Consider the following 22572-nt stretch of genomic DNA (forward strand, 5'->3'; position numbering starts at 1 on the left):
TCGCCAAGTTGCCGAACCACTAATGCGCCAGCTCATGCACCACCACCATCGCGATACGCTCCATCTGTGCGGCGCTCGCCTCTGCTGTGGCCAGCAGTGTCTGCTCGCGGAACGTGATGCAGCCCCAGTTCTCCATCGCCCCAAAAGCAAACTTAGGAAGAGCGACGAGGTCCAGCTTTGGAAAGACGTACGGGCATTGAAAGTACTCTTCATAGAGTGGCAGCACTCGCGCAGCCACTTTCAGCGCAAATTCTGCCTGCTGAATCTTGCCGCGCGGGGTAACGGCACGGATGGCGATGGAGGAGAGCGATGTTAGGACGCCACCCTGCTCAGCCGCTGCGGCAGCGCTTCGTGGCACCGTCACCTCCGCCGTCTCCAGCTCTCCTATTACCCAGGCAACGAGGTAGGTAGACATGGCCATGGCAGGGCGGAATGCCCAACGTTTCAGGCCGTCCGGCAGCTGCACCACCTCGCATGGTGCACCGTTGCTCCACACCCGCAACTTGGCAGGAACGGTGATGTCGAGGGCGAACGTCGCCTTGACGGCGGGCTCATCCCAGCACGGAAAGACGCGGCGGGCTTCCGCAGGGCACATCTGCGTCGCCCCCACGCACGTCTCACCCTCGTACGTGTAGTGACTGCGGTAGAAAGCGAAGAGGTTATCGCTGATAGACGCGGTATAGCGAAAACGCAGCTGGGCAGCATTGCTGACCGCACGATCCACCTGCAAGACTATTTGCTGATCGTCCGTCAACTCCACGACGCTCTGCAGAGTCACGGGAGCACCGTCACAGCCATCACCGACGGTGGCGTGCACTGACACTTCAGAAAAGGAGAGCCCCACCGCATTCAGAACGAATTCGCGTGTCGGCTCAGCAATGCACACGTCGATCGTCACCTCCGCCGCGAAGGCAGCCCGCTCAAGATCTGGGAAGAGGGCAATGTGATAGTGCGCCGGTCGAACATTACTCGGTAGCACGCGGCGAGTAGCGACCATGACAGTCGACAGAAGGTGCACGTATCGAGAGACGGGAGAGCGATGATCTGATGCGAGGAGCGCTGCTGCACCGCGTCGAGCTTCACCCGTGCCTGAGATTGTGGCGCAGTGCGCAGCGGTTCCTACGCAGCGAGAAAGCGCGCGGGGCACAGGCAAACACTTCAGAGAGCCCAAGTGCAGTGCGTCTTGGAACGGGCGTCAGTGTGCAGTGCGGAGAGGGGTTGCTGTTGGAAGTGCGGGACGCAAAGATGGAAAAGGGGTGAGCACCGGAGCGTGAGAGATGATGCGACGGCGCGCACGAGGAAGCACCCACCCGCCCACACACTGCTGACGCGGGGGCGGTGCGCGATGCACATGTTGTGTGAAAACAGGAAGGAAAGGTGGCGAAGGGTGCAACACGCGCACCCATCCAGAGGAAAAGAAAGCGCCACGGTGGAGAGGAGAGAGCTGACACACCATTGCGCCATGCTGGAGGTGTCCTCCGTACCCGATAGCTGCGCGGCGTACGTTTTTTCAGTCCACCCTCGCTGCCACATCCCCTATTCCCTTCACTGCTGCCGTCCGCCCCAAAAGAGAGAGGTGCAGCAGCGAAAAAGCAGGCGGAGAGGGGAGGATGCGGCCGAGGGAGATGGCCCTTCGCTACGGCACCAAGTCGTTTCAGACACTGCGCGCGTGTGCGGAGCAAAAAAAGAAGAGCCGCCGTTAGAGCACCTCAGCCCCGAAAAAAAAAAAGAACTGCAGGAGCGCTGCGGTGCCAGAGAAAAAGTGCTGCGCTGTCACGCTGTAGAGAAGAGGTGCAACACTCGAAAAAAAAGAACAGTGGCATCATGTGTCGCGTGAGCGAAAGGCAGAACGCGCAGGTCGCTTCCATTGCGCCACGCAGGGGGCGCTGTCATGTAGACAGCTCCATCTCGCTCTGCAGTATCGCATCGACGGCATCAGAGAGGCAAATAAGCTCCGCGACACGGTTCACGCCAACCATGCGGATCTTGATGACATGCTCAAAGGGGATTTCGATTTTGAACGCGTTCTGTGGCGCAACGATGTTGTCGCCGTCCGTCACGAAGTATGAGTAGAGGCCCTGCAGGAGGTGGAGGTGAGAAGCAACGAGCACTGGGGTGGTGCTGGCTTGGATATCGTGGATTTGGGGCTCGAGCCGTGCGTTGAAGACTTGGTGAATGCACTCGCCGTTAGGCCACGCTGTGTAGTACGGGTCGGCCTTCATAGACTGCAGTGTATTCGGCATGGTGCGCAGGACGTCGGAGAGCAGCTGCCCTTCACAGTCGCCGTGGTTGATATCGTCAAGGGTGGGGAAGTATAAGACACGGCAGCGAAAAGGGGGATTCCCGTCCGCTGGCCCCAACGCAGGGGACGAAGTGGGCCAGTGCTTAATGGACTCCTCGGCGAAGTAGTGCACCGTCTGCGTGCACCGCTTGGCGCAGCTTGTCATGACCGTCAAGGCCATCGTCGACGGAATTTCTTGTTGGAAGTACCGAAAGAGGGCGCGGCTGTAGGCGCGGCCACGTGTGGTGAGGCGTGAGTTGCCGCCGATGCGCTCGTTCAGCAGGTCGACGTACTCACCGGCGCGCGTCAGATATAAATTCATGGGAGTGTGACTAAGGTTGTGCAGCATGAAGGCCAGACGACTTGGCATCCAGCCGGAGATCATGTTAAGCGAGTAGGTCTGCGTATCCTCAATACGAATGTAAGACATGTTGCAGTCGACGAGAGGATTGAGTGTCCGGTAAACCGCCTCGTGTTGTCTCATCAATGCGTAGTAGCGGTCTACAAAGTCCTCCGGCGCGTTCGGGAACATTTCCTTCGAGCGTAGGATGTTGCGATGGATCGACTCCTTATTGTTGTTCACCACCTCCACAAAAACGACGCGCGTCATGTTGATGCGGCGCGTGTCGCGAATGGCGCGCAGCAGGAGCTGGCGCCGTGCGTGCGTTGTTTGGGTGCCATTGAGGATCGCAACACCGCTAGTCTTCCAGACGTACGCGGTGAGGTCGTGAGCCAGCTCTTTGGCGATTCGAGACTCGAGGTCCGCCACGGCGGCTGGCGACGACGCCTCGGTGCCGGCGTTGCTGACCGCCCTCTCTGTCATGGCCCGCTCGACTCGACGGCGGCACACCTGGTGCGAGAAAATTCTGCTCGTCAGCCCGTTCCACTGGAAGTATCGGCGAATTTGCTCCGCCACATACGTCTTGCCGCGCCCGGGCAGCCCCACCATGATGACAATGAGAGATCCGAGCATGGGCTGCGGAACGGCGGAGAAGTCTGGCTGCTGCATCGACACAGGCGACGTTTCGAAAGACGATGGATGCCCAGTAAGAGAGTCAGGCACCGCGTTCGCTGTCGAACTGAAGTAGCCCGAGAGTGCTTGAGCAACGTCACCGAATCCGTTCTCTTCCGCGACATCAAGAGGAGTGTTGCCGTCGCGATCCACCAGCGACGCATCGGCGCCGAATTCAAGCAGCAACGTCACTACGGAAAGGCGACCGTTCATGCACGCAATGTGCAACAGAGTGCTCCCGTCGTAGTCTCGACTATTGGGATCGGCGCCGCCGCTCAGCAGAATTCGGGCGCCGGCGGCGTCGCCGGAGGCCGCAAGCTGACACAGTTCAACGGTCAGCATGTGCAGCACGACGGGGTCAACGACATCCTCATTGATGAGGCCGGGCTGGTCGGCCGCGTCGAGGCCGACAGCTTTGCTATCACTTCCCTCCAACGCCTCAAGGCGCTCATCAATACGTGCGATCTCCTCTTGAATCATGGCCATGCGCTGAAAGGAAATGGGCCTCTGGCGCCGCTTCCTCGAGGCCTCCGCGCCAACGAGGGGCTGTGAAACGAGCGCTGGGCTTGCGGTCACCATGCCCAGCGTGGGAGACGCCTCCGACATGGCTATGCGGACTTGTGTCACTCTGTCGAGCGAACGCGAACCGGCCGCAGCGGCGTGCTTGAAACGATAGTGCAGAGGGGGGTAGCTAGGCCTCTAGGAAGCGAAGGTTGCGCGCCTCCCGTTCAGCACCGCACGGACGCCCATGTAAGCCCAAGCGCAATGGCCGCCAAGCGGGGGAAGAGGTTGAGGCGCACACAAGGGGAGGGAGGGGAGGAGAAGAGATCGGTACGGTGAATATCATTGTCGATGGCGGCGACCACCCCTGGCTTGTAAGCGGAGGCGGGCTGCGCGCAAGGGGCGGAAATGACGGCCGGGTAGAAAAGACTCGTCGGCCATCAGCACGCGGAGCAGTCTGAGAGACGGCGCGCATCGCTTCATGCAATGCGAGACACAAATCATAGACGACCTTTGATGAAGAAAAAAAGGAGGAGGGGTGGCACGCTGAGGTGCGTGTCGCCTTTCGCGTCGGCAGGCGCTGGTGCTGCAAAAGCGGCTCCTTCATCGGTCCACACTCCCACAGCGCGTTCCTGCACGGGTTAGTTCCCCGCGGCGTGTGGAAGACTACAAACGTGTTTTCGAGCTATGATGAGGACGAAACGCCTCAGAGACGCTGTGTTCGTGTGAGAGGGTGTCGGTGACGTCGTCTCAGTGCCGCTTGAAGTACAGTTTATTCCTGGCAGAGGAAGGCGAGGTGCACCCTTACGGATGCGCTCCCTCCACCCACCCCTCTCTGGCAAGCAAGCACACCAGCATCACAGGGCATGTGGATGGATGGAGGCTACCCGCTTCCACAAAACTGCCACACTCGGCAGCACTGCACCGCCTCGACCCCACCCCACCCCCTGTTGCCTCACCCCCGGGGATGCGCCCCCTGCCCAATGGCCCACACAACAGTAGACGATAACCGAACGAGATAAACGCGGGCCACGTGAGATGCGGCTTGCCTCAAGGCGCACCCACTGAAGCCTTGAAGCCCTCAAGCGTGTTGCTGAGGAGCATGGCAATGGTCATAGGGCCAACACCACCGGGCACCGGCGAAATCCACCCCGCGCGCGCGGCAGCCTCCTCAAAGCAGACGTCGCCGACGAGACGATAGCCCGCCTTCTTCGACGGGTCCGCCACTGGCGTCGTTCCAACGTCCACAACAGCGGCACCCTCCTTGATCCACTCCCCCTTAACGTAGCCGGGCTTACCCATCGCCGCGATAACAATGTCGGCGGTGCGCAGGTAGTCGATCATGTCCTCCACCGGCGTGCCCGAGTGCACGATGGTGACCGTAGCGTTCTCGCTCATGAGGAGCGCAGCGACAGGAGCGCCAACGATGTTGCTGCGGCCCATCACAACCGCGCGTTTGCCGGCCACCGCGATACCGCAGCGCTTCAAGAGGACAACAATCCCCTTTGCCGTACATGGAGTGAATGGCGGCTCCCTGCCCTTACAATGGAGCAGCCCGATGTTGATGGGTAGCAGTGCGTCAGCGTCCTTGGACGGGTGCACCTTTTCCACGGCTGTGCTTTCATTCAGATGCTTCGGAAGAGGTAGCTGGACAATGATGCCGTGACAGTTCGGATCACGGTTCAGCTCCTCAATCTTGGCCTCGAGCTCCTCCTGCGAAACGTCCTCTGGCAGCTCAATGTTAAAGCTGCCTATCCCCACTTCCGCCGCTGCTTGGTGCTTTAGCTGCACGTATTTCTGCGAGTCCTTGCGCTGCCCCACAATGATGGAGGCGAGTCCCGGCACCTGGCCGCCGTTTTGCTCCCTCAAGGCTGCCACCTCATTCTTTATCTCGTCGCGAATGGCTGCTGCGATTGCTTTTCCGTCGATGATCTGCGCAGACGGCATTGTGGCCGGGAAGCACGCCTGCAAGTGAGCGTGGGATGGCTGATTCCGGTGAAGAGGGCGGCCGATGCCGAAATGGGAGCCGAAGCAGTGAGCAGAGGCGGCAGACGCTCTTTTCCTTCGCCACGCTCCCAACGGATTCGGCTCCGTGTCTGTGCCTGTGCGTTGGTGCAGAGTCGACCTTGGCGCACGAGAGGCCGGAACGACAATGGGGAGGCACTCAGGGGAGGGGGAAGAGGACCAACCCGCGTCAGTGCGGTGCCACAGAGGCGAGACCTTCGGCTGGGGGTAACACGGATAAGGAAAGCCGACTGCAAAACAGAGGCGGCGGCTACGTGCGCGAGAAAGGGGGAAGGGGGGCGAATACGCGATGCTCTGGGGCACGTTGCCAACGGTGGCGCGCCAAGCGTGAGGCCATAGTGGTGGGAAGTGCGGCGCCAGAGATGAGCGAGGGTGCATCCGCGCACGCATGCCCACGCGTGCGTCGAATCAGCGTGTGAGGCGCCGCGGCAAATGGAGACGCAAAGTGAGCGAGAGAGGGCGAATTGCAGTGATGACGAGAACTGAAGCAGTGAAGGTTTCGGCACTGGGAGGGGTTGAGAGTTGTGGCGAAGAAGCCGTTTCACACATTAGTGCGTCCGTATCAGCTGGGTGTGTACGCGCACCAGCAGCAGGTCACCCGCGCCAACACACACACACACACACACAAACATTGAGGAAACGAGCTTGACCGATCTAGATAAACTGAAGGCTCTATGCAACAACGGCATGAAGCGCCTCTCCTTGCCACGGATGCACGTTGCTGTGCGGAGGGAGGATGACGGGCGTCGCATCTGCCGTGAAAGGTGCCAGGCGCACAGCCCCCGCGACCACAACACAAAGCACTCGCCGACGCAGTTGTGGTGAGGAGCTTTGGTCGAATTTGTTCTTCGTTCGCTGTGCGATGAAACACATGTCTGATTCCACAGGACTGCAATGCCGCCACCTCACTCCCCACCCTCACACCCTCCCCCACACCGGCACAGACGCCGTACTTCCTCTGCAGTCATCACCTCTCCACTTGAGCATGCGTGTGTCTGCAGAAAGGAGCAGCGAATAGCGCGGGGAAGCAGCGAATGTGTGTGTGTGTGTACGAGAGGGAGAGCGCTCGCCGCCACCTCTCTGTTCCACAGAGGCATACGCCATCGAGGAGTAGTAATGCGCCAGTCAGAGAAAGAGAGACGGCAAACCGAAGTGCGGCGCTGTCCTCATTTAAGGGGCGAAGGCGTCTCCATCAACGTGTGCGTCTATGGTGCACACAGACATCCGCATGTGTGTGTGTGTGTCACTAACAATGTGTGCGTCTATTGGATATATATATATATATATATATATGAATGTGCGTGTGTGTGTGCGTCTACACCGCGTGAGACCCCTCCCCCGTTGTGCCTCGGCTGTCTCCCGGGTATTTGCTGTACATGTGGTGCGCATAGGGTCCGCATCGCCAGGGCGAACACCAAGAGCGGTGGCATCGGGCGGGCGAGGTGGAGGACGGGTGTGGATCTATGTGATGGTGCATGTGGAAGGCAATGGGGCTGTGAATCGTGGCGTGACGGACGGCCAAGTAAAGCCCCGCGGCGGGTGATAGCGGTGCCAGTATGAAGACCAAAGGCGCCGTCACTGGCTGACGCTCAGCGAGGAACGGCACGAAAGGCTGGGGAACAGGACTGCCGTGGGGATCAAGCTAACGGCGTGGCGCTCAGGCTGGGCGTAGATTTGCTTCAGCAGGTTTCCCGGACTGCGTTCGACGTTGTTTCTCTGCAGCGCCGCATGCACGATTGGCAGCAGCACCTGCACCGCCTCACTCGGCTCACCCGTAGCGAGGCGGGCAGCGTGGCGACTGCTGTGCAGCGCCGCAGCTGCCAGGCAGGATTGCCTGTATTGGCCATAGTAGGTGTGTATGGAGAGAGAGGCGATAAGGTACTCCAGCAGCCGGCGCTGCTCCGGGGACGCCGGGGGGTCTTGATGTAGTACAAGCGCCTCGCAAAAATGGTGAAGCGTGGGCACGGTCGTGTCGAAATGCAACTCCCGCACAATCGCCTCCTCCGCCGTCATCACGTCCTCTTGGGCCAGCTTCATCTTGGCCGACACGAAGTGCGGGTCCAAGGTGGGCCACGAGTGATCGCACTTGGAGGCCAGGAGGAGGGCTGCCATGCTGTATAGCCGCAGCTCTTCCTTTGGGGTATCGCGTCGAGCGAGAAAGCGGTCCAGGAGCGCTACCGCAAGAAAATACGCGTCGAGAGAGAGCTGAACACCGCAGAATATGGTGAAGATAAAGAGCTCCTCACAAGCGCGAGCACGAGCGGACTGCGGCGGCATGCACTGCTTTGCTGGGTACACCATTGAGCTCTGCGCACGCTCATCCATCTCGATCAAGTCGTCCAGCACTGTAGGGTAGTAAACCCCGGAGAACGTGAATGCGCCGAAGCGCTGCTGCACTGCATCGCGTAGCGCGAGGAAAAGTGCCAGCGAGTCCACCACCTCCTCTGCAGGGCATCCGCGCAGCCACGCTTCCACCCGTTCGCGGTTGTTAGGGCCCAACTGGATCGCTAGCTGTCGGACCTCGCCCGCTGTCAGCGGCTCCTGCAGCCGCGCTGCCAACAGCACCTTTTCCTTCAGCTCTATCAGGGTTAGCTCCGTCCCCTGTAGCAGCACGTGTTGGCGGCGGGAGAGGACTGCGACGATCTGATCACTCAGCCTACGCGAAGGGTCACGCGAGCGGCCCCATACCTCGCCAAGGATACGCACGGCCTTCGCATCTGCGCGCTGGAAAAGGGGAAAGAGAAACTGCTCCACGTGCGCGGCCGTGAGGACGTAGCGGTTGTTCTGCAGCTCCGTCTCGTCATCCAAGTCACGCACGAAGTGGTCGCGAATGCGCTGCTGAATCATTCTGAACGTCAGCGGCGCCAACGCCTCACTCTGCATCTTCTCGGCCGCTCGCTTCGCAGTCACGTAGGCAGGCATGCGCAGCACTGCCTGGGAGCAGTCCAGGGTGGTGTGGTGGTGTGGCGGCGATGACACATTCACCGGAACCACACCCAAAAACTGACGAGTTGGCGCAGCGCAAGCAGCCGTGAGAGGTCCAGCGATGCCTCCCCTGGTGTCCTTCGCCGCCGACATGTTGCGTGTCGTTCGCTAGATAATGATGTTTGTCTGCTGCAGAAGGAATATATATATATTATATTATATATATATATATTAACGCCTGTGTGCGACGGCGGCAGCTGTGCCTGAGTAGAAGAGACTGTATGCGAATGCGCGTGCCTGTAAATGAGGCATACGAAATGCTACTCTATCGTGAGTACGGCGGCACCGCGGCACCTTTTTTTTCTGTAGACCAACGCCTCTGCTGCTCCTCTGCGTATCGTTAGGTGAGGCCAGTGTACATGATGCGATGATAGACGGGAAGGCAATAAGGGGTGACCGCTTAGGAACATATGGGCTCGACGTGAGGCCACAGCCGCGCAGAGAGTACCCTGCCATTTTGCTGGCATCTGCCGACGCCTGTAGATGCATCGCAACCGTCCACACTTGTCCTTCCCACAGCACAGAGAACTGTCGACCACCACGCCCGCCTCTGTGTCAGCGGCGTACGACACTCGCACGCAGGGGCACCCCGAGAAAGCACACACGCACACGCACACAGGAAATGCATTAGGGGAGCCATGGGTGTCCCCGATCATCGCCTCTGCTTGCCTCCTCCACCATCCACGAGCGGAATAACGATGCTGGAGGTGATGCTGTGTGGGGGGGCAGTGGAAGAGAGCTGAGCGCCGTCGCGCTGTACCCCGACATCCCATGTGCTCTCCTCGTAGCACCTCTCTTTGGTGTATCCTTGGCCTCCTCCACGGCGGGGTACAGTCTTCCTGCACTGCAAGCAGTGTCTTGGTCGCACAAAGAATCACGTGAACATGCTTCGAAACACATGTCGAAAGCAGTGAGCGTTCCAACGGAACGAAATCAAGCCAAGCCGTCGCGGCGGTGGTGTACGAGACTGTAAGGCGGCACGAGGACAACGAGAAGAAGAGTGGGAGGGAGGGAGGGGGCGAATGTGCCCGAAACAGGGAGAAGCCAGGAAGGCCCCGAGTCACAGCAGCGTACGTAACACAGGACCCATCGAGGGCTCGCCAGACGGTACTCACAAGAGCAATGAAGCTAAACTTACCGCCTCTCAGTTCCAGCAGACCCCCCCCCCACACACACACACCATATCACCCCTTTGAGGACTGTCGACGCGCTTACCCATCTACTTCGCTTTCTAATTGGTGCTGATCCTGCAACATTTAAAGCGTCACCATAGTAAGAGAGCGGTTACTGGTGCATACGAGCTGAAGCGCGCAACGCGAGAGAGACGCAGATACGTACTCACCCTCTTGGTCTCCACATCACCTCTTTCTCGCCGTCCCGAACCCACTCGTGGCAGACACAGAGAGCTATCGGCCCGCCGCTAGGCCAGAGGGAGCCTGTCCACACTGAGCAGGTGACGGAAGAAGGTATCTACCGCCACGCTCAGCATGACGCGCACCGCTGTACCTGCGGTGGGGCGGTACGACTGGCCATTCGTCGCGTTTGTCTCTGCCGTCCTCACACGGACCGGAATGGAGGTGTACACAGCGCTCTGCCGAACCTGCGCGTCAGACGCGTAGGCGGCCGCCATCAAGCCCACGGTTGTGCTTCTCGTGCTGTCGACCTTCTTGTAGTACCACTCAAGCCCTGCCGCCACCGCTGCGACGCTCCCGGCCGACGACGATGGGTTGGACACAATCGCTGCGAAAGCCGTCTCCGTCCATGCAACGGTGACGTCAATGGGAAAGAGCATCACGGGACGTTTGTGCAGCCCCGCTACCACCTGGTCTGCCGCCATGGGATCCATGAAGAAGTTGCGCTCCGCTTTGGTGTTATTCACGAAGAGGTAGTCCGCGTTTCCGGCCCTGTTAAAGGCGCCGCCAGCGACGAAAATGCCGGCGACGTTAGAGAGGTGTGTGGGGTACTGTGTCAAAAAGTGCGCCACCTCTGTGCATGGGCCGGCGACGACAAACTTGACGGACTGACTGGCAAGCAGCCGCTCGAGCGGGGCCACAAAGTTGTCAGGAGAAAACGTATGCGAGGCGTACACCGGCACCTTTTTTGTGTAGCCCTCCGCCTTGAGCGCGCCGAGAATAGCCTCGATGTTGCTGACCTTCGACCGCAGCTTCTCCACAGCGAGGATGTTGTTGTTCAGGACAACCATGCCAATAATCACATCGCGGCGCTGCGTCAAGTAGCGGATTACCTCCATGTTGTACGGCGTGCCGTCGGTGAAAAGAATAGTGGGCTCGATCGTCCACGTCTTCTTCCCAGTCCGCCCACACGTGTAAATGACGAGGAGAAGCAGGAAGAGGAGGTAGCACGCGCATGCGAAGAGTTTAGTTATCCTGATCTTGCGCGGCTGTGGTAGGTCGCACCATTGTTGATAATATTCCTTCACTTGGTCCATTTTCTCCGCCTCCTCTCGCAGGTCCCGGGGCCCGGGCACGGTCGCCAACGACGGTGAGACGGGAGCGAGGTGGAAATCTAGGGAGGAGGCGTATGGTGCTATCGATCGCGCGCCCTCTCTGCAGTGAATGGGGAGGCAGGGGAGGAGGGGAAACCGCGAATGACACCGCCAAGACGACGCAATGAGAGACAGAGAGACGACCCGACGGCAACGGTGCGACAGAGAGCAGTGGTGGTGAAGAGTGGCGACGGAGGCGTCGCTGCAATGCACAGGAAAACACAAAGAAAAAAAAGCGGGCGTAACGCACTCCTTCTGCCCCCTCTGTGTGTGTGTGTGTGTGATGTGTGTCACAAGAGGGAGAGGAGGGTAGGGAGGGACGGTGGCGAACGCGAGCCGATACGTATGGCTTTGTCAAGGAGTAAATAAACAGGAGGAGCAGCGAAGGGACGACAAGCGGTGATGTGCAGCTGAGAGAGGGAGAGGGGGGAGAGGCAGCGGCGAAGGCGCCCGCATGATGAACGTGAAGGCAGGAAAGGGGCTGAGGCGGGCAGTGCGCAGGAATGGTGAAGGGGGGGAGAAGTGCAGCAAGATACAAAGGCCACGAAAGGATAGTCGAAGAGCGCACCGAGGACAGCATAGAGGCACGCCTATGGCACAACAAAGACGCCAAACACACCCAGCGCCGCCTTCTGCTACCCCAGCTGCCGCCTCCGCCTCCCCCTCCCCCTTTCCCTGCATCGCGGGCCGCGTTGAGGCGATGGCTGAAATGATCGTGTTTTTTTTGTGTATGACCGGGACTGCGCCGCCCGTACACGCCAAGCACGTTGTGGGGGAGGTGACTGAGTGGCGTCAGCCACTGGGGTGATGGCAGCAACAGCAAAAACAAAGCATTGCGCGCCATCTGGGGGGAGGCGATGAAAAAAAAGTCACCGAAAGCGGCATAGCGACGCAGCAGAGAGGTGAGACGAGCGTAGAAGCAATGGAGTGGGGAGGGGAGGCAGGGGAGGCGCCGACTTACATGCTGCTCCACCACCCCCTCGCCGTCCATTCCCCTTTTCGACCTTCTCCTCCTCTGCCCCACCCACCCAACCCAACACATACACACACCGACAGGCGCACATCAGAGATGCATTGCTGCACCCTTGTCTGCAACTGCATGGGAAGCATGAGGCACACCTCAACCAAACGGACAGCAGAGAGGCGGACCGCCGTCCCTGCGCGTCGTCACTGCAGGCTGGAGGTGTCAATGTGCATGGAGTAATTCCGCATGTGGAGGAGGATGTTCTGGTTCGACACAATCAGCGTTCGGATCGGTCGCTGTGCGAATGCCGGTGGATGCGCCGCCACGGCAGCGGAAATGACCTTGAGAAAGCGCGTGTTGCACACAAGGCACTCCACGCAAGCCTGCGCCATTACCTCATTCGCCAGTGGAGTGTCGTACAAGAGAGACATCACCAACGCTCGCATCGCATCAAGCGCCGGCTTCCAGGAGAGAAGAAAATGGTCAGCAACGCGGAGCAGTGTGGACGGCGGCACCTCCTCGTCACTTCGCGCGACGTTAATAAAGTCATAGAAGTACATATCCAGCAGCTCCTCCAGCAAACGCGCGCGATATGTGTCGTACATGCTGCGAAGCTGCGTGAAGTCGAAGCGACTTGTTAGCGTGATGCCGTGTCGCTCCTCACCGGGAAAAACAGCACGCTGTGCGGCAGCCCACATATAATGAAGCTGATTCACCACGTACGCATTGCGCATCAATGCCGCATCGCCGCCGCTCCCGGCAGGCCGCGGCGAAGTCGCTGAGCCCACGTGGGTGAGGATATGCGTGGCGATTTCTTCGCTGTAGTGGATCACCTGCACACACAAAAAATCAATGTTACCGATGAGCGCGACGAAGCGGCTTTGGCTCTCTGCCGCGTCCGCCTCGTCCTCCGCCGCTATCACCTCCACCGCGCGCCGGCGCACCTCCGCGTGCTCCGGAGCCTCGCAGCCGAGCGAAGCGGCAGCATCCATCAGACTCTCGGCTTTCTCGCGGCTGGTGTCCAGACTGGGCAAGTCGCGCGAAGCTGTTGGTCGAGCACTGCCACCACCACCACTACTACCACCACTCTTAGAGTCGTTGGGAATGTGCTCTCTGGAAGAGGAAGAGGACGACGACGTTGTGGAGGGAGACCGGCCTGACTGCTGTGCCGGATGCCTCTTTTCAGTTGAAACTGTCACCATTCGCTCTTCGGCCAGAGCCGCCCCGAGAGCAACCCCCAGCAAGGTGCAGGAAAATGCTGTGTAATTGCGCACCAGCGGATGCACGGTGGCGATGCGCTCCGCGACAGAACGCATGTGCGCCGTGACAGACGCCAACGAGGAGACCTGCGCCGTGCGGAGCGCGATGAGCTGTGCGTCAAAGGTGCGCTTAAAAGCGGGCCACAGGAGAAGAAGCACCGAGTCGAAGAACGCGTCGAGGCACGTAAGCTTGCGGACCGTCTTCATGTAAAAGCGGTACTCGTGGCAGAGGCGGATGAGTATCAGCAAGCCGTAGGTGTCGTCTTTGGCCCGCAAGTTCACGCTTGCGTGGGGGTGCTGGTTCAGTAACTGTCGCACACGCCCTGAGGACTGCAGCAGAACCGCCTCTGAGACATAGTCGACAATGAGCTGCAATGCCGGCTGAAAAACGTCCACGTAGACGGACGTGTCGCCAGCGAAGAATTCAAAGGTGAAGAGGTACTCGTGCGTGACCGCGTCCATGAGGAGGTGCAGCACGGAGCGCAGCGTCTCTTCGTACGAGTGCCGCCGACCCGCAGCCTTCTCCAGCGTCGGGATCAGCGGCGGCGCAAAGACCCGAGCGAAGATTTCGCCTCGCTCGCCGAGCTCAAACACCCTGCCGTCGCCAGGGCATCCTCTGCCCTGCACGGTCGTCACGCTCGGCAGCGTGTACACGGTATCTGGCGCAGCTGGCTGCACCCTGGTGAAACCACTCAGCAAGTTGCTGCTTACGGAGCCGAAGGAGGCGCTCGGTGCTGTGCTGTACTCCATCGCGTTCAGTGTCAGGATGTAGTCTTCAATCTTCCGAAGGTACAGCGAGGACATGATGAGGCAGTACTCCTGCTTGAACTCGTTGTAAATCGCCCGGGTGATGCGGTAAGGTACGGAAGCTAGCTGATAATTCCCTTCCGTGCCGCGTGCGTAGGTGTGCCGCAGCAACGGCGGGGCGGAGCGCAGGAAGTTGACGAAGACAGCATACTGTTTGAGACTGTTCTCCTGCCGGATGCACACATTCGTGTTGGGTATCGTCAGCACGTGCAGCTTGCGCGACAGAAAACCTCGCACCTTGATGCAGGCAAACACGGTGAGGCTGTCGAGGATACCCAGCAGCTCCTTGTAAATGGTGAACTCCGTCAGCGGCAGACGCAGCTCCCGAGTGGCACGCTGGGGGGCGGTGTCGCGACTGGTGCCAAGCGAAGCAGCGGATCCCTGGTGCCTTGAAGGGACTGACCTCTGCCGCTGCCATGCACCTCGTCGGTAGTTCAGGTACCTGAGCAGCTCCCATAGCGTCAGCTGGAAAAGCACGCCCAACTCGCCATCATTCGACTGCGTCACAATCTGCACAACCTCTGGTGGTATGACGAGGTGAGAAATCGCGGTCCACAGAACCTGCTCCGTCACACGCGCGTTGTTCAGCTCGATCGACGTCTTCGCCAGCGTCTCTCGCACTTCACCAATGTCGCGCTGGATTCGATCGAGCTGCCCGATGAACCTCTCCAGCACCGTCTCCATTCCTTCCAGCACCGTCACGCATTCCTTCAGTGATACATGCAGCGAGGATACCCACTCCCCTTTCTCTATCAGAAAGGACTGCACAAAGGCCGTGCACACATCCTGCAGAGTGTCACGCGAGGTGCGCTCGTCGAACCGCTTGCTGGTATCGAGGTTGGCTTCCATGAAGCTATCGGCGACATCGATGGTCATCAAGTCATCGAGATCGCTTTCTTTCAAGTCCATCTTGCATGTCCAGGCAGCAGCAGCAGCAGCGGTCGTTCAGTTCGCGCCCAATAAACAGTCTTCGTCAACTCCCTGCGTGTAAGTGGGCTTGTCTGAGCGCGCTTCCTGTCTGCCTCGGATGCCCTTTTGTGGTGTCTCGCGCGCCCTTACGTTGGGAGGGAGGGAGGGGAAGGGAGAGGGTTATCCGCGTCGTCTCGCCATACGTGTGGGCGTCTGAGCGCTCGTGGAGCCCACTTCGCTATTTTGTTTTGCGTTTGCTCCACTAATCTCTGTGCCATCACCTCACCGAGCACGAGAGAGGGGAAAGAGAGACCGACGCGAGTAGACGGAGCCGGGGAGGGTTGAGGAGAAACAGGAAGGTGGAGGAGAAGAGGTGCGCGGCACGGAGAAAAGGGAGAGAGGGGTGGGTGGGGTAGGGGAAGCGGTGCACAAAAAGCGAAGACGCGCCGTGTGGTCCACCCAAAGTCACCCTGCATCTGCGCGGAGCGTCATCGAGAACGGCTCAGGGAGGAGGGGCAACGGAGGTGTGACTGCCAAAGACGAGTCTCCCCACGGCAGCCTCTTCCCGCCACGTTCTCGGTGGAGTCGCCCGTTGCGCACCCATTTGCCATCCCTCGCGGTCACCCTCCCCCCACCTTCTCTCGCTGTCTCTGCATTGGCGTTCCTGCCGCTGTCCCTCGCGCGCAGGTCGAGCGATCACGTGAGTTTCGCCGCTGTGTCTACTGGGTCCGCCTCCGCTTTCTCTTCAAGAACAAAAAAGGTCTGTAGCATGTGCAGGAGACGCGTACGTGCACGCGTGCAGGCGCCAACATCACCTCGGCGCCCGCCTACCCCTGAGCAGGTGCGCTACCACGCATTGTGTTTTCGGTGATACCACAGCTCACATGCGCACCCCTTTGCCCGCTGGGGACCCACAGCGTGGCGCTTTGCGCATCGGGAGCCGTGGGGTCGAACGGGCGCCTGCACCTTCGCATGGAAGTAGGCCTTGCAGTCCCCCTCCCCTCTGCCTGTCGAGGACTCGCTGAAAGGGTGTTACCCAAGCCGTGACTGCATATAGTGTATCATCTGATCATCTACCTCGCTTGGCGACATCCTGCACGAGACGCCGAACACCGTTTCGATCTGCGCCGTGCACTGCTCCCAAAGAGCATCCAAAGCTGCTTGGATTGTAGCGCCTTGCACCTCAACGAGTATCCTCCCGAGCCGCACAGACGTTTTAGCGCCCGACATAATTTGCGTCAACTGGAGAGTGGCTGTTGCGTGCTCCAGTGGCCCAAGCAGTACTGCGTCGCTGCGCTGCGAGGAAGCAAGACGTGGGGAGCGGCATCGCTGCCCGCCACGAATGCACGCCGCCCGCTCAGCCGTCTGCACAATAACAACGCTGCTGTGGGCATCGACGACGGAGATATATTTGACGTCGTCGCGTTCGCACACGCGCCAGCCAAAGTAGCGTCGGAAGAACGCCACGCAAAACTCCTTCGCATGCCTATCCGGCCCGCTCTGCAGTGACATTTGCTGCACAGGACCGCCCGTACACACGAGCTCTCGGAGAACGCCTCGCATGTCGTCGGTGGCGCCTCTGACCTCACCGCCCTCCGAGGCAGTGATGGAGTGGGTGAGAAGGCGCTCCAGCACCGACACCTCAGCGCTGAGAACCTGCGCCGGCGCCCACAGATGCGGCACCCACCGCTCACGTAAGAGCTGAACAGAACCCTCTGCAGGAGCTTTTCCCAGCGCATCCGCCGCGCCCACACTGTACATGAGCTGCAGCCCGAACGTCTGGCTCAGCAGCAGTGTCACGCGACCGTCTGTGCAGTCCACGAGTGAGCTGAGGGACGCTTCCATGCGCGCATGGGCTGCGTCTAGAACGGAGCGCAGCGCTCGCGGAGAGGCCTGCCCAGCGTGAGCCTCTGATGCGCAGGTAGCTGGCCCCGGCCCCGTCCCCGTCTGCAACTTGAGATAGGCTGTGGTGGTGGTAGTCGATGGCCATGGCGGCGCCAGAGACGGTGATGGCAAAGAGCTAGCTGTCCAGGTGTGCCACGCCGCACTCTTGCTTCTCGCAATGCCAAACCCGATGGTCTGCCTCGGCGCCTCCATCTGTGGATAGCGAGTCCACTGGTAGAGGAGAACATATAAACTCCGCATCGCCTGCCTCCTTGAAGAGCGGTGACAGTACAGGTACAGCGAGCGTGGGGCGTCGCAGCAGGGGGCGGCCGGGGACGAGGATGAGGACGACGACGGCGCCGTGGCCACCGAAAACCCGAAAATATGAAGGGGGAGCTCGAGGCAAGCAGCCCACACTTTTGAAAACCTCGCCTCCACACACTCGAGGTCGGCAGGCTTGCAGCCCAGCGTCTCGCAGAGAGACTGCACAATGCTGCTCGTTGGGGCCCCCTCACATGCGGCCTCGATCTCTTTCCAAACCCCCTCTGGTACACAGGGCAGCGTGTCCGCCTGCACCACAAGACGGTGATACAGCTGCATCAAGCGCAGAGGGACACATTGCAGTGGCATCGGCTCCGCTACAAGTGTTACCGGTGTGCCACACGGCGCCTCGTGCGGGTGCTGCCGAGGCGGCCCCCACCCCTCTACTACAACGCTCTTCAGTCTGTTGTCGTAACGGTGGGTCACACGTGCCATACCGCGCTGCCGCGCGAGTGCCCTTTGAGCCGCCTTAATGAAACCACTAGGAGACGGAATGAGGGCCCTCGATAACACTTGCCCTGAGGCTGGCGAAGACAGTCCAGCCTTCTCCGAGGACGGCAGGGCGGCACAGTGCAGCATCCTCCACAAAACGCCGAAGCTGTCTGGGCCTTCCTCGCGATGCAACACCTCGCTCGCCACCAATTGCGCGTCGCTTTTCCGGTGGCGTGAGTGCACTGCGGCGTTTCCTCGCCGTTGCTTCATGGAGATCTTTGACCATCGCGGGCAAGAAGCGGAGTCCAACGACGCAGGTGCGCCACGCTGCAGCTCTGCCACGAAAACCTGAGTCCACTCCGCGCGATGGCTTTCGCTGTCAGCCGCGGATCTGTGGGCCCACTCGCACGACAGTATGCATTGCAGCGGCGAAGAACTGTTGTCGTTCGCCGTGGCGAGGGCCGAGACACTTTCCTGCAGATACAGCATCGCGTCCAAGGTCGCCCTTGCTTCAGGGCACGATGCGTCCATGACGCGGTACAGCAACAGCATCGGCCACCGTGCCGCGGCGTGCGCGCCATGTTTGCGCTCACTCTGGTCCACAGTGCAGAGACGCACAGAGGGCATGTTTGGCGCGACGGAGAGCCACAGCTCCGCCGCAGCACCCTGCTTACGCACAGACACTCTGCCCCCAAAGATCTCCGTCAGAAATTCCTGAGCGCTGAACGCGTTCTTTTGTGAGAAGACGGTGGTGAAGAGAAGCGCTTCGACCGCCTGCGTAAAGGTCGCACATCGAACAAGCACCCAGTGCTGGTCTGCCGCGTTGCCACCGTCCTCCTCCTTGCCCAACGCAGTCGATGAGGCAGCGTCGGTGTCGCCCTCTGCGAAAATATCGGGATGTGAGAGTATCAGGGCTCTTCGCATCGCACCATAAGCTGTTGAGAACCACCCCGCACTGGCAGGAAGCCGCGTCACCGAAACGGTGGCCAGGGGCGCCGAGCATCGGTCCGCGACGTCATACCCTTTCCCGGACGACGTGGAGGGAGGCGCGTTAACGGAGAGGCGTAGGTCATACTCGATGGCGTCACGCTCTGCAGAAGCCGATGAGGGCTTCTCGCCAGAGCCCCCCAGCGAAGCCGCTCCGCTGCAATGAGCCACCGGCGTCAGCGACACCTCCAGTCGGCTTTCACGAGACGACAGCCACCACGCCGTCGGAGGCCACGCGTGGAAAAAAGTGCTCCCCGCGGGCCTCGCTGAGGATAGGAGCCGAGACAGCTGCGCCGCATCACGGCAGTGTTCCTTAATCGCCCAGAAGAGAGCTCGCTGCGTTTCCTTGGCGGTACGACCGTTTGCTTGCACAGAAACCTCCCCCGCGTTGAAGGGAAAGACGAGCATAGGCCCTTCGCTGCGCCCCGCGCCTGCATGACCGACTATCCTCACCCCCTTGCCACGCGCTCTTGTGGAGTGGTCGCCTTCTAGCGTGCAACGGGAAAGGCGGCCCACCGGGTCGGACGCGCTGGACCCCATGCTGAGAAGAAGAAGCTGAAGCGTCTCCTTCAGCGTGCTGCGGGTGGAGAGGGACACCTTCTTGTACACCGGTCTTTTCGCCGCGTAGCGGAGCATTCGCCTGTAGCCGCCGACTGTGTTGGCATCCTCAAACACCACAGGAGAGGAGCTGGCACGGCGCCTTACCACGAGCTTGGCGGTGTCGGCCACCCACGTTGCGAAAATCATCCCCATCGCTGACATTGAGTCGCTGATCGAAAGCACCTCCACGGAAATGCGGGACGGCTGAGCAAGCGTGGCAGGGGTGGCACCATCGACGCAACTGCCGGTGTCGGCGTGCACAGGAGATGTGTTCACTCGATCGCTCCTGTCGCGTTTCGCTGCCGCAGCAGATACTGGCGGAGCTGCGGTGCAGAGTGGCGCTGCCCATGGCGTGTGCACCTGCGCAGCAGCAGCAACGTCTGGATAGCAATCACCACACATGACTTGAATACTGGTGGGGTCCCGTGTCGTCGCGTAGGGGAGTGGCTTCGAGTGGGTGTCGCCGTCACTTACTGTGAGCTCTGCGTCGTACTCCAGCGACAACGCCGGGATGGCGCGTACCTTCAACGAGACCCGAGGCAGCCCCCGAACACCATGCTCGTGCCGTAGCAGTTCTCGAAAGGCGGCGCATCGGCCTTCGGCTGTGCCGGAGCGAAGCAGACGCAGCTGAGGCCATAACGGCGGCAAAGAATAGCCACCCCCCGCGCCGCCCCGCCCCGCTGCAACACCCGCTCCGCGGAATTGCACTTCAAAGTCGTTGAGGGTCGCCCGCCCCGCAAACGAGCTCCAGCGCACACAGGCCGGGAGCCCCACATGTGGGGCATTCGACTCCGTCGCCAGCGCTCCGGATAGCACTTCTTCGCTAGCTGCTTCGCCAGCGCCTCGCGCGGCACCTATCCAGTCGTAGGCGATGGTCGGTGAAAGCATGGCCGCCGCGGTCAGGAGATGATTCGCCAAGTCCACTGGGCCACCCGCCCACTCGTTGGAGGTAGACAAGCGACCGTTGGCGGACATGCGCGAGAGGGCGGATAGCGTGTATAGTTCCCGTGGATGCGCAGAACAGCTGCCCGGGTTCGTGTAGCGGCGGAGCACGCCATCCGCTGCTTTGTTGTCGACAACCTGAGCGAGCCCACGATATGTCCGAGACGACTGCAGGACGGCCGCCACACCGACTTCGCCACTCATCTCGACAGTGCAGATGGCGTGCAGCGTGCACGTGAGACAGAGATGAAACGCGACCGCCTTCGACCTAGGTGCATCTACATCAGCGTCGCACTGAAGCGACCAGCGTAGGCGCGCCCGTGACTCGCCCCACCACGGGCAGCGCCAATCGGCATTGTGTGACGCACCCCCGTGCCTCTCCGTTTGCACACCCAGGCAGCGCTGAGTCAGCTGCCTTTCGCAGAAGTCGCCGCCGGCGCATTGGACAAATCGGCAGGCCTCCTCCACAGTATCGCGCGCGTGCCGAGCGCGCAGCCGCCGCAGCTGCACCTCCACCCGGTCCAAAGTTCTCCCGATTACATCCAGCAGCTCGCCCACCTCATCGCGCTCCGCCTCCATGCCGCGGCTGGCCGCGCCCTCGACAGGCACAAACCGCGGCTGCGTGTCCCATACATCGTACAAAGCAGCGGAGCACCGCCAACTCTGCCCCGACTTCTCGGGCGCTATCGACGACACGTCAGAAACGCCGCCGCGGTCATGATGTGGCGACTTCGACTCCTCCTTCAACGCACTAGAAAGGGTGTCCTGCCGCAGTAACCGCACGCGCAGTGACAAGTCGAGCGCGTACAGCAGCTCCACGACCTGAGGCCGGGCGGTGCAGAGATGATGGACGATGAGCGTCTTCAGGGGCTTCTGCGTCACCTCGTGCATTCCCTGCGCGCTGTGGATGGCGCTGCGCCGCACACTCTCCGCCACCGCCTCGGCAGACGTGCCGCAGCACCCCTCCACGAGGACGACGCTGATCGGGTACTCCTCCACAGCGCAGCAAAGACTGCCGACGACATGTGGTCGTTTGATGGGCGCAATGTCGAGAGTGGTGGGCACCTCGTTGAAGTAAAAGTCGAAGAGCGCGGTGACGTCGGAGGGCGTGTTTCGCGCAGCCGAGACGGTAGCGAACGAAGTCGGAGAAGGAAGAAGGGGCGCGTTGGTGAGCCTCGCAGAGGCCGAAGGTGCCGTGCCACCGCCGACTGTGCTGCAGCGCCGCAAGCAGCCCACCGCGTCGGCCTTCAGACGCGACGGCGCGACGGCCCACTCAGACAACCGCCGCACGCTCAGGGAAGGCCCTACCGTGCGCATACCGCCCGCCGCGCACGAGGCAAAGGCGTAATCGCGAATTGCCGCGACGTTTTCTCTGTGGTGCCGGAGGCTTACTTCCTCTCTTCGGCCGCGCGACAAGGTTCACATGTGGGTCGGTGCGATCCACAGCACACCTGCGAAGAGACGATGCGAGAGCAAAGGAGGAAGCGGGAAAAGGGCGATGATGCCGCGTAGGCCCCATCCAAGGCGATATCACCGAGAGACCAACGAAAGAGAGGGGGGAGCGGCAGAATTCAACGAAAAAGGGGTGAGAAGGGGGTTGAAAGGGGCTTGCCAGTTTATCACCCCGCTCGAGAACGCTCGGTGTGCCGAGACGTCGACGGGCCAGCCGCGAGCAAGGCACCTCACGGCACAGACGCGCCTGTGGAAGCAGCCATGCGGAGCGAAGGCCCTTTTTTTGCGGGGAGATGTCCTCCTTTGCTGCCCACACATGCCACGTGGTGGAAGTGGGACAGACGCGCTTTGGCGTGCATGCGGGATAGTTGGGCGAGCCGCCTCTGACCGTCTCTACATGCGTACATACCGGGGCAAGTCGGAGGAGACCCGAGTGTAGTCGGCAACAATGCGGCACACGGGCGCGCGCATAGACTGCCGATGGCCGGCGATAAGTTATTCGAGCAAAAATCAATCGGTGCGCTGAGCGTAGACGAGAGTGACTGTGTTTGGATGTGTCATCGCCGCCGCTTCAGAGCTGAGCAATGCGCACAGAGCGGCACGAGGAGGCGGGCCGGTACTTTACATGAGTAAAAAAAAGAGGTGACGAAGAGAACTCACCCGCGCAGCCGCCACAAGTGTGCGCACCATAAGGGGGGCCCACCG

General features: G+C 60.7%; 7 protein-coding genes across 7 annotated transcripts; all 7 read right to left on the reverse strand.

Moving 5' to 3' along the window:
- Positions 1-19: 19 nt before the first annotated feature.
- Positions 20-997, reverse strand: LSCM1_04037 (uncharacterized protein; the record flags this gene model as incomplete). Its single annotated transcript, XM_067321562.1, has 1 exon — positions 20-997. One exon carries the CDS (start codon positions 995-997, stop codon positions 20-22), a length of 978 nt encoding a protein of 325 aa, XP_067177793.1.
- Positions 998-1889: 892 nt separating this feature from the next.
- On the reverse strand, positions 1890-3899 carry LSCM1_04038 (uncharacterized protein; the record flags this gene model as incomplete). The annotated part of the gene is made up of 1 exon (XM_067321563.1): positions 1890-3899. One exon carries the CDS (start codon positions 3897-3899, stop codon positions 1890-1892), a length of 2010 nt encoding a protein of 669 aa, XP_067177794.1.
- Positions 3900-4844: 945 nt separating this feature from the next.
- On the reverse strand, positions 4845-5741 carry LSCM1_04039 (uncharacterized protein; the record flags this gene model as incomplete). Its single annotated transcript, XM_067321564.1, has 1 exon — positions 4845-5741. One exon carries the CDS (start codon positions 5739-5741, stop codon positions 4845-4847), a length of 897 nt encoding a protein of 298 aa, XP_067177795.1.
- A 1653-nt stretch (positions 5742-7394) lies between these two features.
- On the reverse strand, positions 7395-8897 carry LSCM1_04040 (uncharacterized protein; the record flags this gene model as incomplete). Its single annotated transcript, XM_067321565.1, has 1 exon — positions 7395-8897. One exon carries the CDS (start codon positions 8895-8897, stop codon positions 7395-7397), a length of 1503 nt encoding a protein of 500 aa, XP_067177796.1.
- A 1327-nt stretch (positions 8898-10224) lies between these two features.
- On the reverse strand, positions 10225-11253 carry LSCM1_04041 (uncharacterized protein; the record flags this gene model as incomplete). The annotated part of the gene is made up of 1 exon (XM_067321566.1): positions 10225-11253. The coding sequence occupies one exon, from the start codon at positions 11251-11253 to the stop codon at positions 10225-10227; it is 1029 nt and encodes a 342-aa protein (XP_067177797.1).
- Positions 11254-12477: 1224 nt separating this feature from the next.
- On the reverse strand, positions 12478-15249 carry LSCM1_04042 (uncharacterized protein; the record flags this gene model as incomplete). Its single annotated transcript, XM_067321567.1, has 1 exon — positions 12478-15249. One exon carries the CDS (start codon positions 15247-15249, stop codon positions 12478-12480), a length of 2772 nt encoding a protein of 923 aa, XP_067177798.1.
- Positions 15250-16281: 1032 nt separating this feature from the next.
- LSCM1_04043 (uncharacterized protein) lies at positions 16282-21732 on the reverse strand (the record flags this gene model as incomplete). The annotated part of the gene is made up of 1 exon (XM_067321568.1): positions 16282-21732. One exon carries the CDS (start codon positions 21730-21732, stop codon positions 16282-16284), a length of 5451 nt encoding a protein of 1816 aa, XP_067177799.1.
- Positions 21733-22572: the final 840 nt, after the last annotated feature.

Source organism: Leishmania martiniquensis, chromosome 26 (genome assembly GCF_017916325.1).
Source record: "Leishmania martiniquensis isolate LSCM1 chromosome 26, whole genome shotgun sequence".
In the NCBI taxonomy this organism is placed as follows: Eukaryota; Euglenozoa; class Kinetoplastea; order Trypanosomatida; family Trypanosomatidae; genus Leishmania; species Leishmania martiniquensis.